Source organism: Cervus canadensis, chromosome 1 (genome assembly GCF_019320065.1).
Source record: "Cervus canadensis isolate Bull #8, Minnesota chromosome 1, ASM1932006v1, whole genome shotgun sequence".
Classification (NCBI taxonomy): domain Eukaryota; kingdom Metazoa; phylum Chordata; class Mammalia; order Artiodactyla; family Cervidae; genus Cervus; species Cervus canadensis.
In genome coordinates, this window is record NC_057386.1 from 101,993,158 (window position 1) to 102,013,284 (window position 20,127).

A 20,127-nucleotide genomic window follows, 5' to 3' on the forward strand; every position below is an offset into this window, starting at 1 on the left:
TGCCATGAGTCACCTTGGCCTCTGGGGCCCCTGGTGGGTGGTAGAAGGGGCTGAAGTCATGGGCTCCCTGGGACCACCCACACCTTTCATCCTGCCATTACTTGGCCCAGACCACGGTCAACAATCAGACCACAGGACCTTGCAGTGAAATCCCAAGTCACTGAGCAGCTTCTCTCGCTCGGCTACTCCCCTGCCCAGTCCTACAGGGGCTCTAGACACACTGAGCCATTACCAATGTCACAATTAACTGCATGTACACTAATGATAAGCAGCGAGAATAACCAGGTAACTGCCACTCAATCCTGAATTTCTATTCCTTCCCAACATAAGAAAGTTTGATAGCTCTAGGAATCTAGTGGAGGTGTAGGGACACCATACTGAACTTATGGAAATTCAAGGACAGGTCTGAAAAGGGACAGCAAGGAAGAAAGAAACTGGAGACGTCCCGCTCAGCGGGCTTGCACCTTGGGCTGAGGCAGCAGCAGATTCACCCTGCGGGCTGGCTACACAGAAAGCCCCTGGGGAGTGATTTACAAAATGCTGCAGGCATTTCTGCTTATTATGACAGGTCCACCACACCCCAAGCCCAAAGCCTAACCAGCAGTTGAGATGAAACAGGGTTAGATCTGCTCTTTGATTTGAATATTTAAAGAAATTTCATTTGACTTGATTTAAGCATTAAAGATGTTACCTGAGTTCTTTAAGAGGTTTTCTTTATTAGGACATACGCATTAAGTTCACTAAAGCGACTGATTTCTGAAGTCTAAAAATGTTAATTTAGCACATCAAAATTACACATTATTGCATGTCAGTGCCAGACAGGAAGTGCAGAAGGACACAGTTATCATTTTTAACAAAAGCTTCATTCCCCCAAAACAAGCACTTTATACATTTTAAAATGGAATTAACCTCAGGCTGACCCTCTAATCGCTGAGAGTGACAAGCTTTATAGATGGATTCATTGTATCAGATACGAGATGTAGGCTGAACAAGAATTCCTGTGGCTTTGCTAAAGGTTCTTCTCTCATTCAATATTTAACCTCTGAATAAAATAATTTTAAAAAGACCTGGTAGTAAGACCAAGGTTAAATACTTTAAATACTTTCAAATAATTTCTTGAATAAAACGTCACAAGATTTGCATTCTATTAGTAATCTTAAGATTAAGAAGAGTAGCAATCAGAGAGAATAAGTAGGAACTGAAAACAACTCCAAGGTGCATATTAGATATTGTTTTAAGCCCTGTGTCTCTTTCAGCAAAGTGACCATGGCAGACAACACTACACCAATGTCTGTCTCCCTGCTCTTCTTAACAGAATTGATTTTGTTTAGGGCAGCAATGTGTCCAAATGAAAGTCCGTTGCCCAGCCTATGCTGTAGGATGAGAAGACCATAACACTGTTTTCTGCTTTTGCCCTTCCTCTTTATCTGTGCTGGAATGCAGGGCTGATGCTGGTGATAGGGCAGCCATCTTGCTAATATGAAGCAACAAGCAAGAGGATGAGGCCACGGGCTAAGGATGTTCAACATAAAGGTTCCTCATGGCACCTCTACCAGACCTGCCCGCCAGCTTTCATATTTTTTTGACACCCTGCCGGGAAGTGCACAACAAAATACTCACAGTCAGTGGTGTATTCCACCTGGGAGGGCTGCACGGCTGCACCATCTGCAGTGGGTGGGGTGGGGGCAGGACTGTCGGCCTGGGCTTTACGGACCAGCGCTGCAAGGGGGTGATCAGGGTCCACCACCTTCAAAGGCTGCAGAGAGAGAAGACGCCAGGTCACACCGTTTCCTGCATTCCAAGTCATGCAGAACCCTTCTGTGGCAAGAAGGTTCATCTCAACTTTAGAATAGTATCTATGCTTCAGAAAAACCTCAGCACATGCACGTAAATAAGCCTGCACACAAGGAGGTCCTGAGTAATTGTGGCTGAGTGCTCTAGCTGGTCAGATCCAGAGGAACCGAATAAACGAATCACTTCACTCTTCCTAATGACATGAGGGAAAGTAAGGATGGGAGATCAGGACTAGACTGCTGCTGAGAGAAGTGTCAGCCTCCAAATTCACTCAAAATCTCAAACTGTGTCCCTCCTCAAAGCAGTTTCTCATTTTTAATCACCAACAGCTTTTAAAGTCCAATCGATCAGCTGCACTGCATGACTACTGAAAAGATAAGCTTAGGTCTGAGGGACCCGTTTTCTCACATCACAAATGGCAGCATGAAGGGTGTGGATTAACTCCTAATGATAAGGATGAAAAAAAAATTTAGGTTTTTAGGTAATACATTATGTTTCCTGTGATAGATGGTTTCAAGCAGCACATACTCTGTGAACCTATGAAATCCTCTCATAATAAAATCTGTATGAAAAACCCATTTTCTAAGTCTCAATCAACATTTTACTTATTCTAAATATCCCAAATAGTAAAAAATATACAAAATATAATAAAATGAAAATAATCTGCTTGGGATTATATAAAACAGGACACATGAGAAATAAAGGGGCCAAATCCTTTGCTGCCAAGTCAAACAAAATGGCGAAATATACCTCAACGATCATAAAACGAAATAGAGCTAATACACAAAAACATGCTTGCTTAACAACTTCCCAAGGTTAAATTAGCAGTTGTGTTCTGTAAGGAGACCAGCACCTTCATGAGCTCCTCCAGGCGGTTGCACTTCTTTGAGGCGAAGAGGGACGGGTGCAGGTAACTGCCGTCCTCCTCGTCGTCGTCATCTTCATTGTCAGAGCTGACGCCCGACTCTGAAAGCAAAGCACATTTCAAGACTTTAAGGTACAAATATACTGTGTGAGAGCGTAGGAACAGACAGAGGCGGAACTACATGCTGCCATTCCTCGGTTATCTGCCCAAACAATCCCTCTGGGAAACACTCCTCATCTCGCTGCCCCCAACTCACTCAACAGCAAGGCAGGCTGTGAGAAAGGCATGGCCCAGTGGCATCTCCCCTCTGGCATTTACTGGTCGGGGGCCACTGAGTATTCACATTTTTTTTTTTACAAAAGAGGCAAAAATCTCACTGATTTATGAAGGTAAAATAACAGCAACAGGTATTTTAGAAATCTACAGGAGACCAACATGGAGAAGGTAAGGTCTGTAGTAATACTGACACAAATGATTTTGAAAATCATGTTTCAGCTGAAAGAAAAATTCAACGGCAGACAGATATACAGCTGTCTCAGGATGTTATTCGAAATACTTAATTGGTCTTTGTCATAAGAATTCCAAATTTAGACACTCAACTTTAGGCCCTAACCGGGTGTGTACCCTAGAACCATCCATGAAGCATGAACCTGCTGCTTTCTCTGTGACACGTTCAACAGCCCAAAGGAAGGAATTATTTCTAACCAACATGGTTATGCTCTGATGGCATCAATATTTAATTCTACATCACCAATCTATAAAAATATTAATTAAGAATCTAATATATTTTCAGACTTATCAGGAAGAGTGTCACACTAGACTACAGAGCACCAGCAGGTTTAATCCTTGGGCATTGGCAGCAGGACTTCATAAATGTTCTGGAAGTTCTGCAGTGCAGACTTCAAGCTTATATCTATGAGGATGACCCTCCCTACACTTCTCCAGGGTCCTCCCTTACCCCTGCCCCATCCAACCCCAACCAATGCAGGAGAGAAACAGTGTCACATACTCTTTTTCTCTTCACTTTTGTTTTCTGCCAGTACCGTATACCGTCCTTCTTTCATCGCTTTCTGGATGAATTTGTAGTAGGGGTTGAGGTAGTGATCGAAGCGTAGAAAGTCAAATTGAGAGTTTCGGGCCTGCTTGGCTTTCAGCATTATCTCGAACTGTGCACCTTGTTTGCACACAAAGTTGGCCGTGCGCTCAATGATGGCGTGCATTTTGGCTGTTGGTGGCTATGAGAAAACACACACATTCATGTCACCAGTCTGTTCTCCTGTCCACTCACTACGTGACTCAAAACATAGAAATGACCCTGGTTTTTATTGCCAACTGTAAGAAATTACAGACATTTCAATGGGAAGAGCCCAGTTTGAACAGACTGTGACACTGGCCCCTGTCCCATGACACCCAGTTTCTGAATTTTGTGAGGAGAAAACTCCCAGGCTGAGGCAGGACATTCTAGCTTTGTACTGAACTGACGGGAGGAAGATTTTTGTTAAAAAAATCAACATGTTTCCATATATTGGGCGCCCTTAACCATGGTTCCATGACAGGCTTCAGAGGTTATGAATCTTCTGGGAAGTTGTAAGTAAATTCGGCACATACACATGCATATTTCTAGGAGAGGGTGCATGTTTCAACAAGCTTTTCAAGGATCTAAGAATCACTTCTCTTTTGGGCTCTAGAATCACTGCAGATGGTGACTGCAGCCACAAAATTATAAGACACCTGCTCCTTGGATGAAAAGCTATGACAAACCTAGACAGCGTATTAAAAAAGAGACATCGCTTTGCCAACAAAGGTTTATATAGTCAAAGCTACAGTTTTTCCAGCAGTCACGTACAGATGTGAGAGCTGGACCATCAAGAAGGCTGAGCACCAAAGAATTGATGCCTTCGAACTGTGGTACTAGAGAAGATTCTTGAGAGTCCTTTGAACAGCAAGGAGATAAAACTAATCAATCCTAAAGGAAATTAACCCTGAATATTCACTGGAAGGACTAAAGCTGAAGCTCCAATACTCTGGCCACATACTGGGAAGAGTCAACTCACTGGAAAAGACCCTGATGCTGGCAAAGATTGAAGGCAGGAGAAGAGGACGACAGAGGATGAGGTGGTTGGATGGCATCACTGACTCAATGGACATGAGTTTGGGCAAACTCAGGGAGATAGAGAAGGACACGGAAGGCTGGAGTGCTGCAGTTCATGGGGTTGCAAAGAGTTGGACACGACTTAGCAACTGAACAGCAAGGTGTGGTCTGGCCAGAACAGGGAGGGTTTTACCCACGTTTACTGGGTGAATCATCTTGTTGCCTTAGAGTGAGTTTACTACTAGGAATCAGACCCCACCTCTTTCCTGCACCTGCTGCTAAGTTACCTCTACCACATCCCAAGCTGAGCAATTCCTACCCACACATGAAGCCCCTCAGACCAGAAGCTGGAAGCCACATCTGAAATACTTTTATTAATATCAATGAAAAGATTAATACTAGAAAACTACATGCAAATAAAGTAGGAAATGACCTCTCATTAACAACACACAGTCAACATGCTTATTGTTATTTCAGGCCTGAATCCTTCACAAAATACCAATGACTTAATTCTCAAATGTGACTCCTGAACTAATGACGTCCTTCACTCTTGAACAGCATAAATGTCTATAATTAAAGCTATTTACTGATCCTAAAATAAACCAGAGGCCATGTTAAAGGCCCACTGGGCACTTAAGTCTGGACGCTGATGCATGTTTTCAGTGGCTTTGGCTCACCAGGAAGATTAATTTTGGAGTCAGTGTATATATGATAATTATTTATGACTACTTCAGAATAATGATCCTTACGGGAAAATATAACCCCATCTGCCCCCACAAGTAGAGATGTTCTCTCATGACCCACCAACCTGTTGGGCAGTATTATGGCTAAGGTGGTTACAGAAAAACAGACGGGTAATTTCACAAAGTGAAGATGAGTATAGAGAAACAAAGCATTTAGGAACATCCCTGAACATCCTTTCAGGATCTGTGACTGAAGCAAATGTATGTAAGACACTATACAGTCCCTCTCCACTTCATTTAGTTGTTTTTCTGGGGTTTTATGATGTCCCTTCATCTGGGACATAACTTTCTGCTTTTTCATTTTGATGAACTTTCTGTCATACGGTTTTTGTTTTAGTCGCTTTGGGACTGTGCCTCTTGCTTATTCTGTCTGCCCTCTGATGGAGGAGGCTAAGAGGCTTGTGTAAGCTTCCTGATGGGAGGGACTGGCATGGGAAAAACTGGGTCTTGGTCTGGTGGCCAGGGCCTTGCTTGTAAAGCTTTAACCAATTATCTGCTGATGGGTGGGGTTGCACTCCCTCCCTGCTAGTTGTCTGGCCTGAGGCAACTCAGCCCTGGGGTCTGCTAGCTCCATGGTGGGGTTAATGGTGACCTCTAAGAGGGCCTACTCCCACGGGGACCCTCCCGACCTGATGCTGCCAGTGCCCCGGGCCCCGCAGTGAGCCCCTGCCAACCCACACCTTCACAGGAGGCCCCCCAACACTAGCAGATAGTTTTGGTTCAGTCTCCTGTGGGGTCACTGCTCCTTTCCTCTGGGTCTTGGTGTGCACAAGATTTTGTGCCCTCCAAGACTGAAGTCTCTGTTCCCCCCAGTCCTGTGGAAGTCCTATAATCAAATTCTCCAGGCCGGAATACTGGAGTGGGTAGCCGTTTCCTTCTCCAGGGGATCTCCCCAACCCAGGGATCAAACCCACCTCTCCCGCATTGTAGGCAAATTCTTTACCAGCTGAGCCACAAGGGAAGCCCAAGAATACTAGAGTGGGTAGCCTATCCCTTCTCCAGCAGATCTTCCTGACCCCGGAATTGAACTGGGGTCTCCTGCATTGCAGGTGGATTCTTTACCAACTGAGATATCAGGAAAGCCCTCTGTGATCACAGCCCCAAATGAATTGATTGAGTCATGAACTACATTGTAAAAACAAAACCATGGATGTAAAAGCAGGGACTACAGGGTTGTCAAGTTTAGTCTACTAAAACCAGATTCAAAATCCTGAAGCCAGAAAGGAACATGGTGACGTATGTGTTTTTACAAATACATTTAAATTCTGCATGGAAAGAGGGACAAACGGTTAAGAGACAAAGTACCAGAAGAACAAACATGCACAACACATACTGGACCAGGGGTTAGTCAGCGCTCATCATATATGAACAGTCCTCACAGTCTCCTGAGAAAAACACACGAACTCCCCAGGGACATGGGTAAATAATTTTTTTCTGCACCCCCATCCCATGGCAACACACCAGCTGAACACATGGTGAGAATTAACACTCTAATCAGAGCAACCTTCAACGAAGCGTAACCACGTGACCCCAAGTTCTGCAATGGCTCTGGGCTGCAAGTGCAGGCCTGACCTACAGGCTGACCTGGGGCGGCTACTCTTGAAATACTGGTGTCAGGGGGACTGAGGAGCCGAGCAAGCACAGTGCCTGACTCACAGCACCTGCTCAAAGAACACTCCTTATCTGCTGTTGCTATTAACCTACTGGACAGAAACCCAGCCCATGATGGGAACTGTGCACTGAATCCTTCCCCCTTTTCCCTCTGCCCATAAAGTAAGTTAAACAAGCACATTTCATTGGAAGGACTGATACTGAAGCTGAAGCTCCAATACTTTGGCCACTTGATGCAAAGAGCCGACTCATTGGAAAAGACCCTGATGCTGGGAAAGACTGAAGGCAAGAGGAGAAGAGGATGACAGAAGGTGAGATGGTTGGATGGCATCACTGACTCAACGACTTGAGTTTGAGCAAACTCTGGGAGACTGTGAAGGACAAGGAAGCCTGGCATGCTGTAGTCCACGGGGTCGCAAAGAGTCAGATGTGACTGAGTGACTGAACAACAAAGCGCATTTCCCATGGAAATACACTCAAATGGGCGTGCTGAGCAGCAGCCCTTCTGGTCCCCACGGCTTGAGGGAAATGCAAGAAGGTACAGGACAGGCCCAGAAGGCCCGTGGCATCTCAGGTGGGTGAGAGACCAGGTTGAGACATGCTCTCTACCTTCCCTGCAGTGTAAGACAACACAATCACAAACGGGCCTGGGCGTGTGCAGAACTTGGGAGGTGACAAAGCCTGGGAAAGGAGCAGGTAATTGAAAACACTGTCAGGACAAGCACTGAGATACATATTCTGGCAAAAACTAGGTCCTCATTTCCCAAGGAACATACAAATAGCCACAGAGTCGGTATAAAAAGCTAAAATACAGCTGTGAGGCCACCTGAGACCTGAAACAAGTGGCCGGCCTCGAGCCTGCACCAGCGCACGTCTCCAGGGTGCCGCGATCTCTTAACTGCTCCCAACCCTTCACACGAAACCCCCAGAGCCCCTGCAGCCACTGGGTTCTTAAACCAAAAACTCAACTTAGAAACGAAGAACCCCTAAAGCACCTGCTCTCTTTACCATCCCCAGCCCCAATAGCCAGGAGCTAGAGAAGCCCCTGCCCACTCAGGCAGCAAGTGTCCACATAAACACATACCAGCAGTTTCAACATTTAGTGACCGAGAAGGAATCTATGACACAGACATCTGCCTACTGGAGCTACTCCACTAACGTGGACACGACAGTGTATAACGTTCACAGCGGATCACTGCTCCAATTCACAGTAATTATGAAAAATCCACTACTGACGTCACCATAAAGGAAAAGCAAGCTGTCCACTGGAAACCCAGTGAGCACTCACAAGTGGTTTCTACACAGAGCAATTTCCTACTCAAGAGACCATTTTATAAAAACATCAGAAGAGAGCAGACTTCCAGTTCAAGACGGTGAAGCAGAAGGACATGTGCTCATCTCCTGCGAAAGCACCAAAATCACAACTAGCTGTTAAATAACCATTGACAGGAGGACACTGGTACCCCCCCAAAAGATACCCCACATCTAAAGACAAAGAAGAAGCTGCAGCAAGACTGTAGGAGAGGCACAATCATGATAAAATAAAATCCTACACCCACTGAGTGGGTGACTCGCAAACTGGAGAATAATAATACCAAAGAAGGTCTCCCACTGTTGTAAAGGTTCTGAACCCCACGTCAGGCTTCCCAGGCTGGGGATCCGACAAAAGGACTGGGAATCCCTAGGGAATCTGACCTTGAAGGCCAGTGGGATTTGATTATAGGACTTCCACAGGACTGGGGGGAACAGAGACTTCAATCTTGGAGGGCACAAAAATCTTGTGCACACCAAGACCCAGAGGAAAGGAGCAGTGACCCCACAGGAGACTGAACCGTGTTGGGGGGCCTTTTGTGAAGGTGTGGGTTGGCAGGGGCTCACTGCGGGGCCCGGGGCACTGGCAGCATCAGGTCGGGAGGGTCCCCGTGGGAGTAGGCCCTCTTGGAGGTCACCATTAACCCCACCATGGAGCTAGCAGACCCCAGGGCTGAGTTGCCTCAGGCCAGACAACTAGCAGGGAGGGAGTGCAACACCACCCATCAGCAGATAATTGGATTAAAGCTTTACAAGCAAGGCCCTGGCCACCAGACCAAGACCCAGTTTTTCCCATGCCAGTCCCTCCCATCAGGAAGCTTACACAAGCCTCTTAGCCTCCTCCATCAGAGGGCAGACAGAATAAGCAAGAGGCACAGTCCCAAAGCGACTAAAACAAAAACCGTATGACAGAAAGTTAATCAAAATGAAAAGGCAGAAAGTTATGTCCCAGATGAAGGGACATCATAAAACCCCAGAAAAACAACCACATGAAGTGAAGAAGGAACCTGCCAGAAAAAGAATTCAGAATAATGGTAGTGAAGATGATCCAGGATCTTTGGAAAACAATGGAGAAGATGCAAGAAATGTTTACCAAAGACCTATAAGAACTAAAGAACAAACTAACAGAGATGAATAATACATTAGAAGGAATCAACAGCAGAATAACTGAGGTAACTGAGGCAGAAGAACAGATAAATGACCTGGAGGACAGAATGGTGGAAATCACTGCCTCAGAACAGAATACACAAAAAAAGAATGAAAAAAAAAAAAAAGAAAGAAGACAGCCTAAGAGACCTCTGGGACATATTAAACGCACCAACATTTGCATTATAGGGGTCCCAGAAGGAGGAGAGAGAGTAAAGACCTGAGAAAATATTTGAAGAGAAAATAGCTGAAAACTTCCCTAACAAGGGAAAAGAAACAATCAACCAAGTCCAGGAAGCAGAGTGTCCCAGACAGGATATATCCAAGGAGGAACACACTGAGACACACAGTAATCAAACTGACAAAAATTAAAGAAAAAGATAAAATAGTAAAAGCAGCAAGGGAGAAACAACAAATAACATACAAGGAAACTCCCATCAGGTTTATCAGCTGATTTCTCAACAGAAACTCTACAAGCCAGAAGGGAGTAGCAAGATATATTTAAAGCGATGAAAAGGAAGAACCTACAACCAAGATTTCCCTACCCAGCAAGACTCTCATATAGATTTGATCCAAAAATCAAAAGCTTTCCAGACAAGCAAAAGTTAAGAGAATTCAGCAACACCAAACCAGCTTTACAACAAATACTAAAGGAACTTCTTTAGGCAGGAAACACAAGAGAAGCAAAAGACTTACAGAAGATAAACACCAAATAATTAAGACTATGGTAACAGGATCATACATATCTATAATTACCTTAAATGTAAATGGATTAAATGCACCAACCAAAAGATAGAGATTACGGCAGATGAAAACATGTGCTTGTATGCACTTCCATACATATGTATCACATCACTCTGCTTGACCCCCCAAACTGCATGTAATTTTTTTATACTGTGAAGTTAATCATGTTCCCATTATGGCTTGCAATTGTAATCATCTTTTACTTTTTGTCTGGTCATTGATTATGAAAACTGATAAAACATCTTCCTCTATTGTGATTATGTAACTATTACTCACTTAATACCATTGTATCATGACTGGTCAACAGAAAAATGATAAAACTCTATATTACCAAAACTAAAGGGGAAGAACCATCAAATCCCTGCTGCACTAAATATGGGAGGTGTCATGCACACGTGAGGAGAATGCAAAAGCTCCTGTGAGTTTTCAGTGCCCACTGTTTATTCAGTGATGCTGTAGCAGGACACACAGAAGGACCTGGAATACCCACATCCAAGGCAGGAAGACACCAAAGAAAAAACTTTACAGTGAGCACAAATAGCCCTTTTCTGGGTATGTACATGCAACAAAAATGTTTTAAACATCCCTAATAAACATGTAAGGATCCTACAAATCATAGCAACTTATTATGGCCCGACAATTAAAAGACTATGAGCCACAGTTCCTGCCTGCTGTGTGTGACCCAACTTCTTCACTTCTCTTCATCTGTGAAAGAGAGATAGTAACAGGAAGCTACTTCACAGGATCACTAGCATTAAATGAGGTAATAGGTGGAAAACCCTTGATGAGGCCTGTTACAATGTAACCTTAACCAAATGTAGCTGAAATAGCCAGGTGAGGTGAGATTAATCCAACTCCGCCAGTAACCAGCTGCAGAGCACTAAGGTGGAGAGGATGCCACCCCGGTGTTCCTCCTGAGTGCAGGGGCTGCCTGGAGATACCACAGGTTCTTGACATACTAGAGAGGAAAACCAGGCGGAAGTGTGCCAAGGGAATGTCAAGGTGAAGACACTTATCTTAAGTGCCCACAAAAACCACATTAGAGAAAGATAGGACAGAGCAACTTTACTGAAGCCAAGCTGCTTTGAGCAAGAGGGTTTTTACACCTAAACGTGGCTAACAGTCTCCTCACCAGAAATTCTGACTAGGTTTTTCTGTGCTGGTAAAATCTGGGGATTCAACCACATGGTCTCTGAGAGTGAGCCAGCTCCCCCAGCTGATGCTCTGGTCTAGTGATTCTTCTGTAATGTTTCTTTTTCTTCAGAGAAAAATAGGCGGTGTGTGATGATTTTTCCTCCATTAACTCAAAAATAATTGTAAAGCATCACACAAACTGTGAGGCGGCTGTGACTGTGGTGAGGCTCTCACATGAGTACTTCCTGCTAAGTGCTAACAGTGAATAGCATCGTGAAGGACAAAGACACCTACCAGTTCCACATCAGGCGGCACGTTCAGTCCTAATGGGGCAATGAAAGGCTCCTCGTTTTCCTCCAAATTTTCAGCTTCATTTTTTTCTGTATAAAAAGAAAATATAGAACTTCAGAACCACGACCTGAGAAGACGGCCACAGTGGAGGGGAGAGCGGCACGAGTATCACCTGGCCCCTCGCGGTCTTGTCATACGTCACAGCTCCCAGGAACACTTCCACTCTCTATTCTGTGTTCACTGTACTACCTGTGGGCAAAAGCACCTCACCAGATCCCAGAGGGGCTGGGGTGGTGCAGCATGGGGCCATGCCTCCCTCGTTCTTGTCTGTTTCCTCCTGGTACAGACACAGTGGCAGCGTGGACTCCAGGGCCATGGTGCGGGTGCAGTGAGACAACGCATGTGAGCGTTTCCACCCCAAGGCTCTGCACGTAGCAGGCGTGCGACACACTTTCAGCTCTCCTCCTTCCCAGCCCCTCTGATCTGCTAAGCCCACCCTCCCACTATCTGGGTGGGTTCCCCAGAGGGCCAGGCACAGCACAGGGTGTCAATTACAAGACGACCATTTTCAGCACTGAACCATAAAATCCCTGCATATAACTGCCAAGACCTCTCCACCCAAGCAAACCACCTCTCTCTTCACAAATAATCAGATGTATGTCTATTTTCATTTCTTGTTTAACCGTTCACTTAACAAACATCTGTCTACTGGAAGCCAGACAAGACACTACACACTAACTTTCTGAATTCTAAGGTACCTATATACATCTCAATTTAAGGAACAATTTAAAAGGATATGGTGAAATGTACGAAAACATACTGGAAAACTTGTAAAAGCTAATGTTTTTAGAATTTCAACATAAAGAATTTCAACATCTACTTATTTCTTCTTTCAAAAAAGATGATGTGAAATAAACATTAAGTCTTCATCAAAACGAGTATCTCCACTGTACATAATGGAGTCTCTTGAAGAGACAACAATTTCAAACTTAATTCTCTGTGAAGCTGAGAAGGAACTTTATATAGGCGTCACAGTACACAAAGACCTGGGGGCTGCAGTCTGATGAGACACAGACTGATTAAGTAAGCGTATTCACCAATGTCCCACAAGCTCACGTACCCTCGGCTCTCTCCCAAGAACTGAAGACTTGCTATGGCATGAAAGTTCCCTGTAATCAGCAACCCCTCTGTTCAGCTCCAGTAACCAAATGACACAGCAGAACTGATAGGTATTAGAAACAGTGGTTTGCAACATGCCAAGTAACAGCTTAAAATCCCCAAATTTCTTTGGGAATGAGGTCAAAGCTGTGAATATATAAAAGTATAACTTCACCATATCTCCCTAAAATGACAAAGTGCTATAAACTTTGTTCAAATAGACTTTCCTTAGTGCTAAGCTGTTCTCAAAAATAAAGGAACTCGGAGCAAAAGTGCTATTTGGAACAGTTGGTTACAGATTTGCTTTGTTCTTATACATACTTCACAGAAAAATGGTTTTAGTAGCACAAAATAAAAACCATCTATTGTAATGTTAACTCAGATTCAAGTAAATTTAAATCTTTTCTTGTTAAAGAAAGGGATAGGTGATAATGATGAAAACCTGTGAAAATAAAAGATGGAACTGGGCTGGAAACAGTAAGCTGCAGACAGGGAAGAGAGAAGTTACACAGAACTAAATGTGCCGTCAAAGGCTTCTGGTTAATATCACAAGGATTTACAGCAGTCAAACACCAGGACACTGCAGTCGCCCCTCAGTGTCTGCAGGGGCACCAAAATCTGGGGATGCTCAAGTCCCAGAGCTGGTCCTCTGTATCTGTGGCTCCACTTCTGTGGATTTGACCAACAGCACAGTACTGCTTTTTATCGAAAGAAGGAAAAAATCCGAGAATAAGCAGACCTCCCCAGTTCACACCTGTGTTGCTCAACAGTCAACTGTATGGCATTTTTGGAAATCAGGGAATATTGAGACATGTTGGTGACTCAGAAAAACAAACAAAAATTAAAATTTTAGACTGCAAGATAATGCAGCAGTAAAGTACAATCTGGTTGTTAGTGGTACTGGGTACCAAACTGTATTCTATTTCAAAAGTGTGTGTATGCATAGGTACACATCCAAGTATGTATGAGTGTGTGTGCATGCTTACATGGTATTTGTGTATATGGCATTTTATTTATACTAGTGTAAATTAAAAGTTGAGCTGCAAGTTTTACAGGGCCTCAACTTCCATTAAAGAAATTAATCAGCACACAAAGCAAAATTTGGAGGATGTGGTTACAGAAACAAGACTTTAAATACGGAGAAATTTACATTAAAGAGAAAAGACACTAAAACTTGGAAGAGAAACTAAGCCACATTGAAGTTCTTAAAATTCAATGTTGTTGTTATTTAGTTGTTAAGCTGTGTCCAAATCTTTTGCAACCCGGTGGACTGTAGCCCATCAGGCTCCTCTGCCCATGGGATTTCCCAGGCAAGAATAGTGGAGTGTTTTCAATAATCTAACCATATTTGACATCAGGTAGCCCAACGATTACAGTGAGACAGGTGCCCAACACCTAAAACAGGGGTCTGCGACATCTTTCTGCAAAAAGCCAGACAGTAAATATTTCTGGCTCTTTGGCCAGGTGGCCTCTGTCTCAACTACTCCACTTTGTCAATGAACTGCAAAAGTGCACAGACAAAACAGGGGCAAATGAGCATGGCCGTTCCAATATAACTTCACAGAAACGCGCCAACTGGTCTTCAGTCACAGTTTGCTGATCCCCAATCTAAAATGTTAAAGCATACATAATGTACAAGGCTCAGAGACAACAACAAAATTGGAACTGTCCGGAATCCTAAGATGAATGACTTATTCTAGATTAAGGAATGAGTGTATACTTTTCAAACCTGCAAGAACACATCTACCGCACCCTAACTTCTGAGGTCTGCTCAGATTCAAAAGTCAATGCAAGAAGGTGTTTAATACTTTAACTAAGCTTTGACTCAATATGATTAAAATGACATCTGGGAAGATTTGAGAAGCTTGCAGAGCAGAGCTGTGCAACAGTGACTCTTACGCCCATAAAGTAACGAGCAGAACGAAAGCAAGGGCGACGAGGCGAGTGTCTGCATGAGCTGGCCCCACATCTCGCTGCCATGCCCCATGGTGAAGAAGCTGGGAGAACCCTAGTGGGGCTGCAGGGCATAGGCATTTTACCGTGCAGGGCAGACGGCATTTTAATATGAACTGCCACAGTTACTTCATACTTGCCGGAAGATTTGTTACTTGAGGAGAAAACAATTAAGTAAGTCCATATCACAGGTTCAGCTAGCTCCAGAATTCCATCTCTCTATGATGTGATTCCACTTCATTACTCCGAACATTTGAATAGGTTTCTGAAGTTCTTCTTCTCTTTAAACAGAATAGCCTGAATAAAGTGATCCACCCTTAATGTTCCAAGTGTGTGTTATCATTATTGATAATTCATGACTCATCAGTATGCAGGGCTGTAATAAAGGTGCTCTCAGGGCTTATCAAAGTGAATATGGAGTTTATTCCTGAATTGCACAGGTCCAGTTTTTTTAGTAGCACTATCGTTTACTTAAAAAAATATTGAGTTAATCCAAAAAGGCATAAATTTAGAATCTTTATTTCTAGGTAAATATTACTTACTTTAAAATACTGTGGTAAGTCTATGTCCTAGGGCCTATCGAGACTAACCAGGACACCCTGTGCTATCTTCTGTTTGATAATAACTGACTCCACAGGTGTCCTTCTACTGGACACCTGTCATTTCACTCATGGAGTGGCTATGAAGAAGCAGGTTAGCAGGAGGGTGGTTAATGCCTGTCCCATCAATGCTCTGAGAATGAGTTACTGTGGATTTCAACACATACACTGTCTGTCTGGAAACACAGAATCTAGAGTAACTTCCTGCTCCATGAATCCAAAAGAAAGAAAGGAAAAGGCAACCAGATCCTTGGAAGATAACTGAAGTCTGAATTCATTCCCACTTCCAACAACAATTCTTTTCCTACTTCTTAGCTTTGTTTTACCCTAACATCAATCATGTTTCCTCTCTGTCCCACGATGACACTGTGGCTGTTTAGTGCCTGTAATCGTGCTCTGAAGACTCTACGGTTACATGCAGTGCCTGCCCAACAGCATCACCCGGGCAGCCCCCTCACCTCACCTCTCTGTTTGGAAGGTTCCTCTTCCTCCGTGGGTTCGGATGGGTCATAGTAATCACTGCCGTACGTGAATCCCACTGCATTATAGCTCCCGTCCTCCGCCAGTGCTTCACTCAACCGCTTGTATTCTTCCTCTTGAACAAAAATGAGAATTATGTTAACAGAAGCAGAAATTTACTGAGAAACATTTTATATATTTCTAAAGTTGTGGCTATCAGTAAAGCATACAACACACTTTTTCCAACCTCTTTTTGAGGCAAAAATGTTTTTTTAAAATTTCACACTTCACATCTATCAATATGTACTTTTGCCAGTACATGTTTACCACAGACAGCGGATTACACGTCTTTTGTGGAAAATTTCTTCCTGCTGAGAAACTTGGGGATTAAGAACTGTATTAAAGATTGTTATGGCAAAGACAAGAACATCAATTTTCATTTATACGATACTGTTAAAGAAGAACAGTTAAAGAGTTTGGTTTTTGTTTTTTCAAATCCCAGTCTGCCCTCAAAAGCTGGGAAAATTCTCTGTGGCTCTATATATAAACTATCCTGAGGTCCTCTCAGAACGCAAAGACTGCTGTTTTTCCAATCCACTGGGTACTGTCAAGATAATATCAGAAAGAGTGAGTATAAAAAAATGAATGGGAGTAAACTTTTAAATACTTAAAAATTTTTTAAAAAGTTTGTTGCTTAAGTAAGTTTTTCTTGAGCAGTACCTTGCCTTGCCTCCTCCTCAAGCAAGTCCGTATGCAAGGCTAAATACCTCTCTTCATCACACAGGGTCTCTATTCGTGCCTCCTCTTCGGAGAGCTGGTAATCTCTGTTCCATGTGGAATACTCAGCATCATACTCAGAAAGGTCATGCAGGTGACCGCGCCCATCATATCTGTAATATGAACATGCTGGTCAATGGGAAGAAATTAACGTTTGGGTTGGTTCGTGTGTGACGTTTTCTATGTATACTTACCAATCAAAACAAAGAAATAAAAATATGAAAGCAAACATAAAAATTCTTCTCATTATATTTAATTTGGCTAGTCATATCTCACCTACATTTAAACTCAAGTTATCTTAACAAAGTCTAAATTCCTTTCTAACATATGATAAAACTTATAATTAAAGGTAAACAATCCTTTAATAGCTTAAATGGTATCCACTTCAGTGGCAGTTCTTACCCTTTATGGCTTGGTTAACCATTCAATGCCATTTGTAAGGAAAAAAAAAAAAAAGAAAAAACTTTTTTTTTTCTGAAAAGTCAAATATCATAGCTTACATTCACACAAACCGAATACATAAATACCTATCCGTAAGAACCAAACGGTCGAAATTTCCTCGCTTCTTTCTGCTAGTCCCGAACTCTCAGGAGAGATCTTCACCAAAGAAACTTGCGTCCATTGGAGGTAAAATCTTGGCTAGGCTCGCCCCCTAGCCACTTGGCTGAGGAAATAAGTGCTGGGTTATGTGATAGAGAGACACACATACATAGGAACAGTGACATATACGTGCAGTTTAAGGAGGTTCACTAGAAACAGAGCAAAACTATTAGAAGATTCAGCATAAAATATGTGCTTCTAAACTTTATGCCCCCAGGATATAACATACATGAACACACATCCATGTGCACTTGCGTGGACCCATAGGTTTGTTAGCCAGATGAAGACTAAGGAAGCACTTTCTGCTATGCTTTTAAGTACAAAAAGTTCAATGAAGATGCTGTCAAAGTGCAACTCTCAGATAATGAGTGAATTAGTGAATTTTACTTAAGACACTCAGATTTAGGGTTGCAAAAACAGATGTAGAGAGACAAAAGTCTGCTTAATTTTTCAACGCTGACTTTTGTAATGAGGATTAGAAAATATAGGGGAAAAAAAGACATTTACAGGAAAAAAGGCCAAATATTTCAGGGTAGCCAAGTTATTGCATATTATTAAATTTAAAAATTATTTTTACTATGCTGTAAACCTCCTTAACTTACAAATGTAGATCATTATCTTAAAATATTACACATCTACATGTGTAGCGTTTGCTCCCCACTGGTTTTGGAAGACCTAACTCACATCATGTACAGAATGATATGGAAAACTGTATAAAAAGCTCAGACTTCCTCGCTTATCAAACTTTAACAATGCCACAAGTAACACTTTTCAAAAGGAAGCCACCTGACAACTCAGGCGACATCATTCAATAGAAACCATGGTTTAAAAGGTACAGCATGCTTGAGCAGAGTGCCGGGGCCCTCAGGTCCAGACCTGAGCTGGTGACCCTCCCTTCATGAGTTCTTCTTGTCTAGATCTAACTCCAAGTGGAAACGTCGGGGATGGAAAAGGCGTTTGGTCATTAATGTGTCCATTCAGGCCAGCTCAGAGGTCATCCCTATAGTCAGGTTCCAGGGCTTTGCAGAATCCAGTTTTAATTGTCTCAAACGATGGGCTTCGTTCACTTGGAGAGACTATTCCACAGTTTAATGGCTGGTCACGGTTACTTTTCAGTCCGGGCCCCAGAAGCAGAGTTGCCAAACTGGCAAAAACCAAACCCACAAAAATCCCAAGGAGAAAGAGGGACTGAAAACATGGGAGGGGAGGGGAGCAAACAACCTACATCATGTAAAGTCATCCTTTTCAAATCAAACATCTTTAGAAATTTAAATCCCATGACCCCTCTGTCCAAAGTGGCCAAACACGCTCCAGGGTGACTATCTATAAGAATGTTTGATTTGAAAAGAACATATCTGTCTCAGCTCCACCCTTCAGTTTTAAAAGACAGTGAAACCAGCCCTAAGAACAATACCTCTAAGAGCAAGGCCAGGGTCTGCAAAAAGTCAACTGGCCTTCAACTGACTGGCAACTTCAGCCTCAATCTGTGAAACTCATCGGATTAACAAAGGAAAGGGGAGGAATGGGGAGGGGGGTGGATCATATGTCATGACAGCAAAATACGGGCGCTCCACTGAGAGCGCTGGGGATAAGAGAGGTTCAAAGCCAACTCTTGGGGTCCAAGAGGTCTCTAATCGCGACATCAGCTTGCGGCGTTTCGGGTTGCCCTCCCACCACACGGAGCTGTGGGAGCGCGGAGGGCCCCAGAGCGCCGGTCAGGAGAGGCCCTGGGCCCGGGCAGCTTCCACTGCCCGGAGTGGCAATTGCAACCCAGCAACAAGAGTGAGGGGTCGTGAGGGGCTGCGGGAGCAGAGACGATCCCTCCGGCGACAGACGCGGCACGCAGCTCCAGCCAGTGCCTTAGGGCAGGTTTCACCATCCCCTCCCCCGCAAAACCAGGGGGATGTGGGGACAGGGGAGGGGTGTCCCCCGGATCCCCGATGACTCCAGAAAAACCCCTTTCAGTCCTGGCCATCAAGTCAACATCAGACGAAATCAAGCGGGCGAGGGAAGGGGAGGACCGGCGGGTGGGGGGAGGAACCGACCTGTCGATGAGGATCTTGTGGTCCCCCATCCAGGGGATGAGGTGCTGTCCCTGTTCCTGGGCCAGGGCCCGCTCATCGTCTCGGAACAGCTTGCAGGCATAGCCGAAGACCAGCAGCTCCACTCGGTTCCCCCCACCGCCGGCACCGCCGGGCCCGGTCTCCTCCTTCGCGCCGCTTTTCCTCTCGGTTTTGGTGCGGCCTCCGCTCGCGCCGTACATGACAGCGTCCCCGGCGTCCAGGCTGATTTTCTTCTGCGCCGCGGCCGATGTCCCTGAAGCCTCCGCTTGGCCTACCCGCTCAGTCAAGAACGCCGCATCCCGGCCCCAACCTAGACACTGCCGCCATTGCGGGCAATAAAATGGAGGAGCGCAACTTCCGGCGAGGTGCAGCCCTACTTCCGGCGAGCAGATTCCACTGATTAGCTAATCCACTCTCGTCGTTTGAGCCTCTAGAAAATATTTGGCTCTAGGTTTTCGCATTCGGAGGTGCCGCCACGTTAGGAACTTCCGTTTTCAGAGGAAAGCGCGTTTTTGGTGTGGATTTTCTGCAGCGGCAGTCCAGAGCAGTGGCGAAAGCGCGGCTTCGGATCGTGCGTTACCTACACCCGGGCGCGTTCGGGCCCTGGGCGGAAGGAGGGCGGGCGCTTCGTGGGCTGCGTACGCGGCTTGGTGGGGCGGGTGCTGGTTCCTGGGAGAGGTCTTTCTGTCAGCCGGGCCTGGACCGTGCACTCTGGGGCCAGGGACCGTCGGGTCGGATTCTTGGGGGCCGTGGGGCCGTGAGGTCGTGGGGTTGAGTGTTCTGGGGT

General features: G+C 44.5%; 1 protein-coding gene across 5 annotated transcripts in view; it reads right to left on the reverse strand.

Annotated features, from left to right (window-relative positions):
- Positions 1-19,698, reverse strand: part of LOC122454335 (splicing factor SWAP) — a 79,307-nt gene extending 59,609 nt beyond the window's left edge. For 2 of the 5 annotated variants that reach the window (XM_043488773.1, XM_043488781.1), the window contains exons 1-7: positions 19,323-19,698; positions 16,621-16,790; positions 15,905-16,036; positions 11,735-11,820; positions 3,669-3,894; positions 2,648-2,760; positions 1,621-1,756 (exon numbers count right to left, since the gene is read on the reverse strand). In XM_043488773.1, the coding sequence (XP_043344708.1) occupies positions 1,621-1,756; positions 2,648-2,760; positions 3,669-3,894; positions 11,735-11,820; positions 15,905-16,036; positions 16,621-16,790; positions 19,323-19,540 (1,081 nt within the window). In that variant the 5' untranslated portion in view covers positions 19,541-19,698. Of the gene's footprint in view, positions 1-1,620; positions 1,757-2,647; positions 2,761-3,668; positions 3,895-11,734; positions 11,821-15,904; positions 16,037-16,620; positions 16,791-17,204 lie in introns of all 5 variants that reach the window. The other 3 variants (XM_043488757.1, XM_043488765.1, XM_043488790.1) reach the window with 3 other exon arrangements.
- Positions 19,699-20,127: the final 429 nt, after the last annotated feature.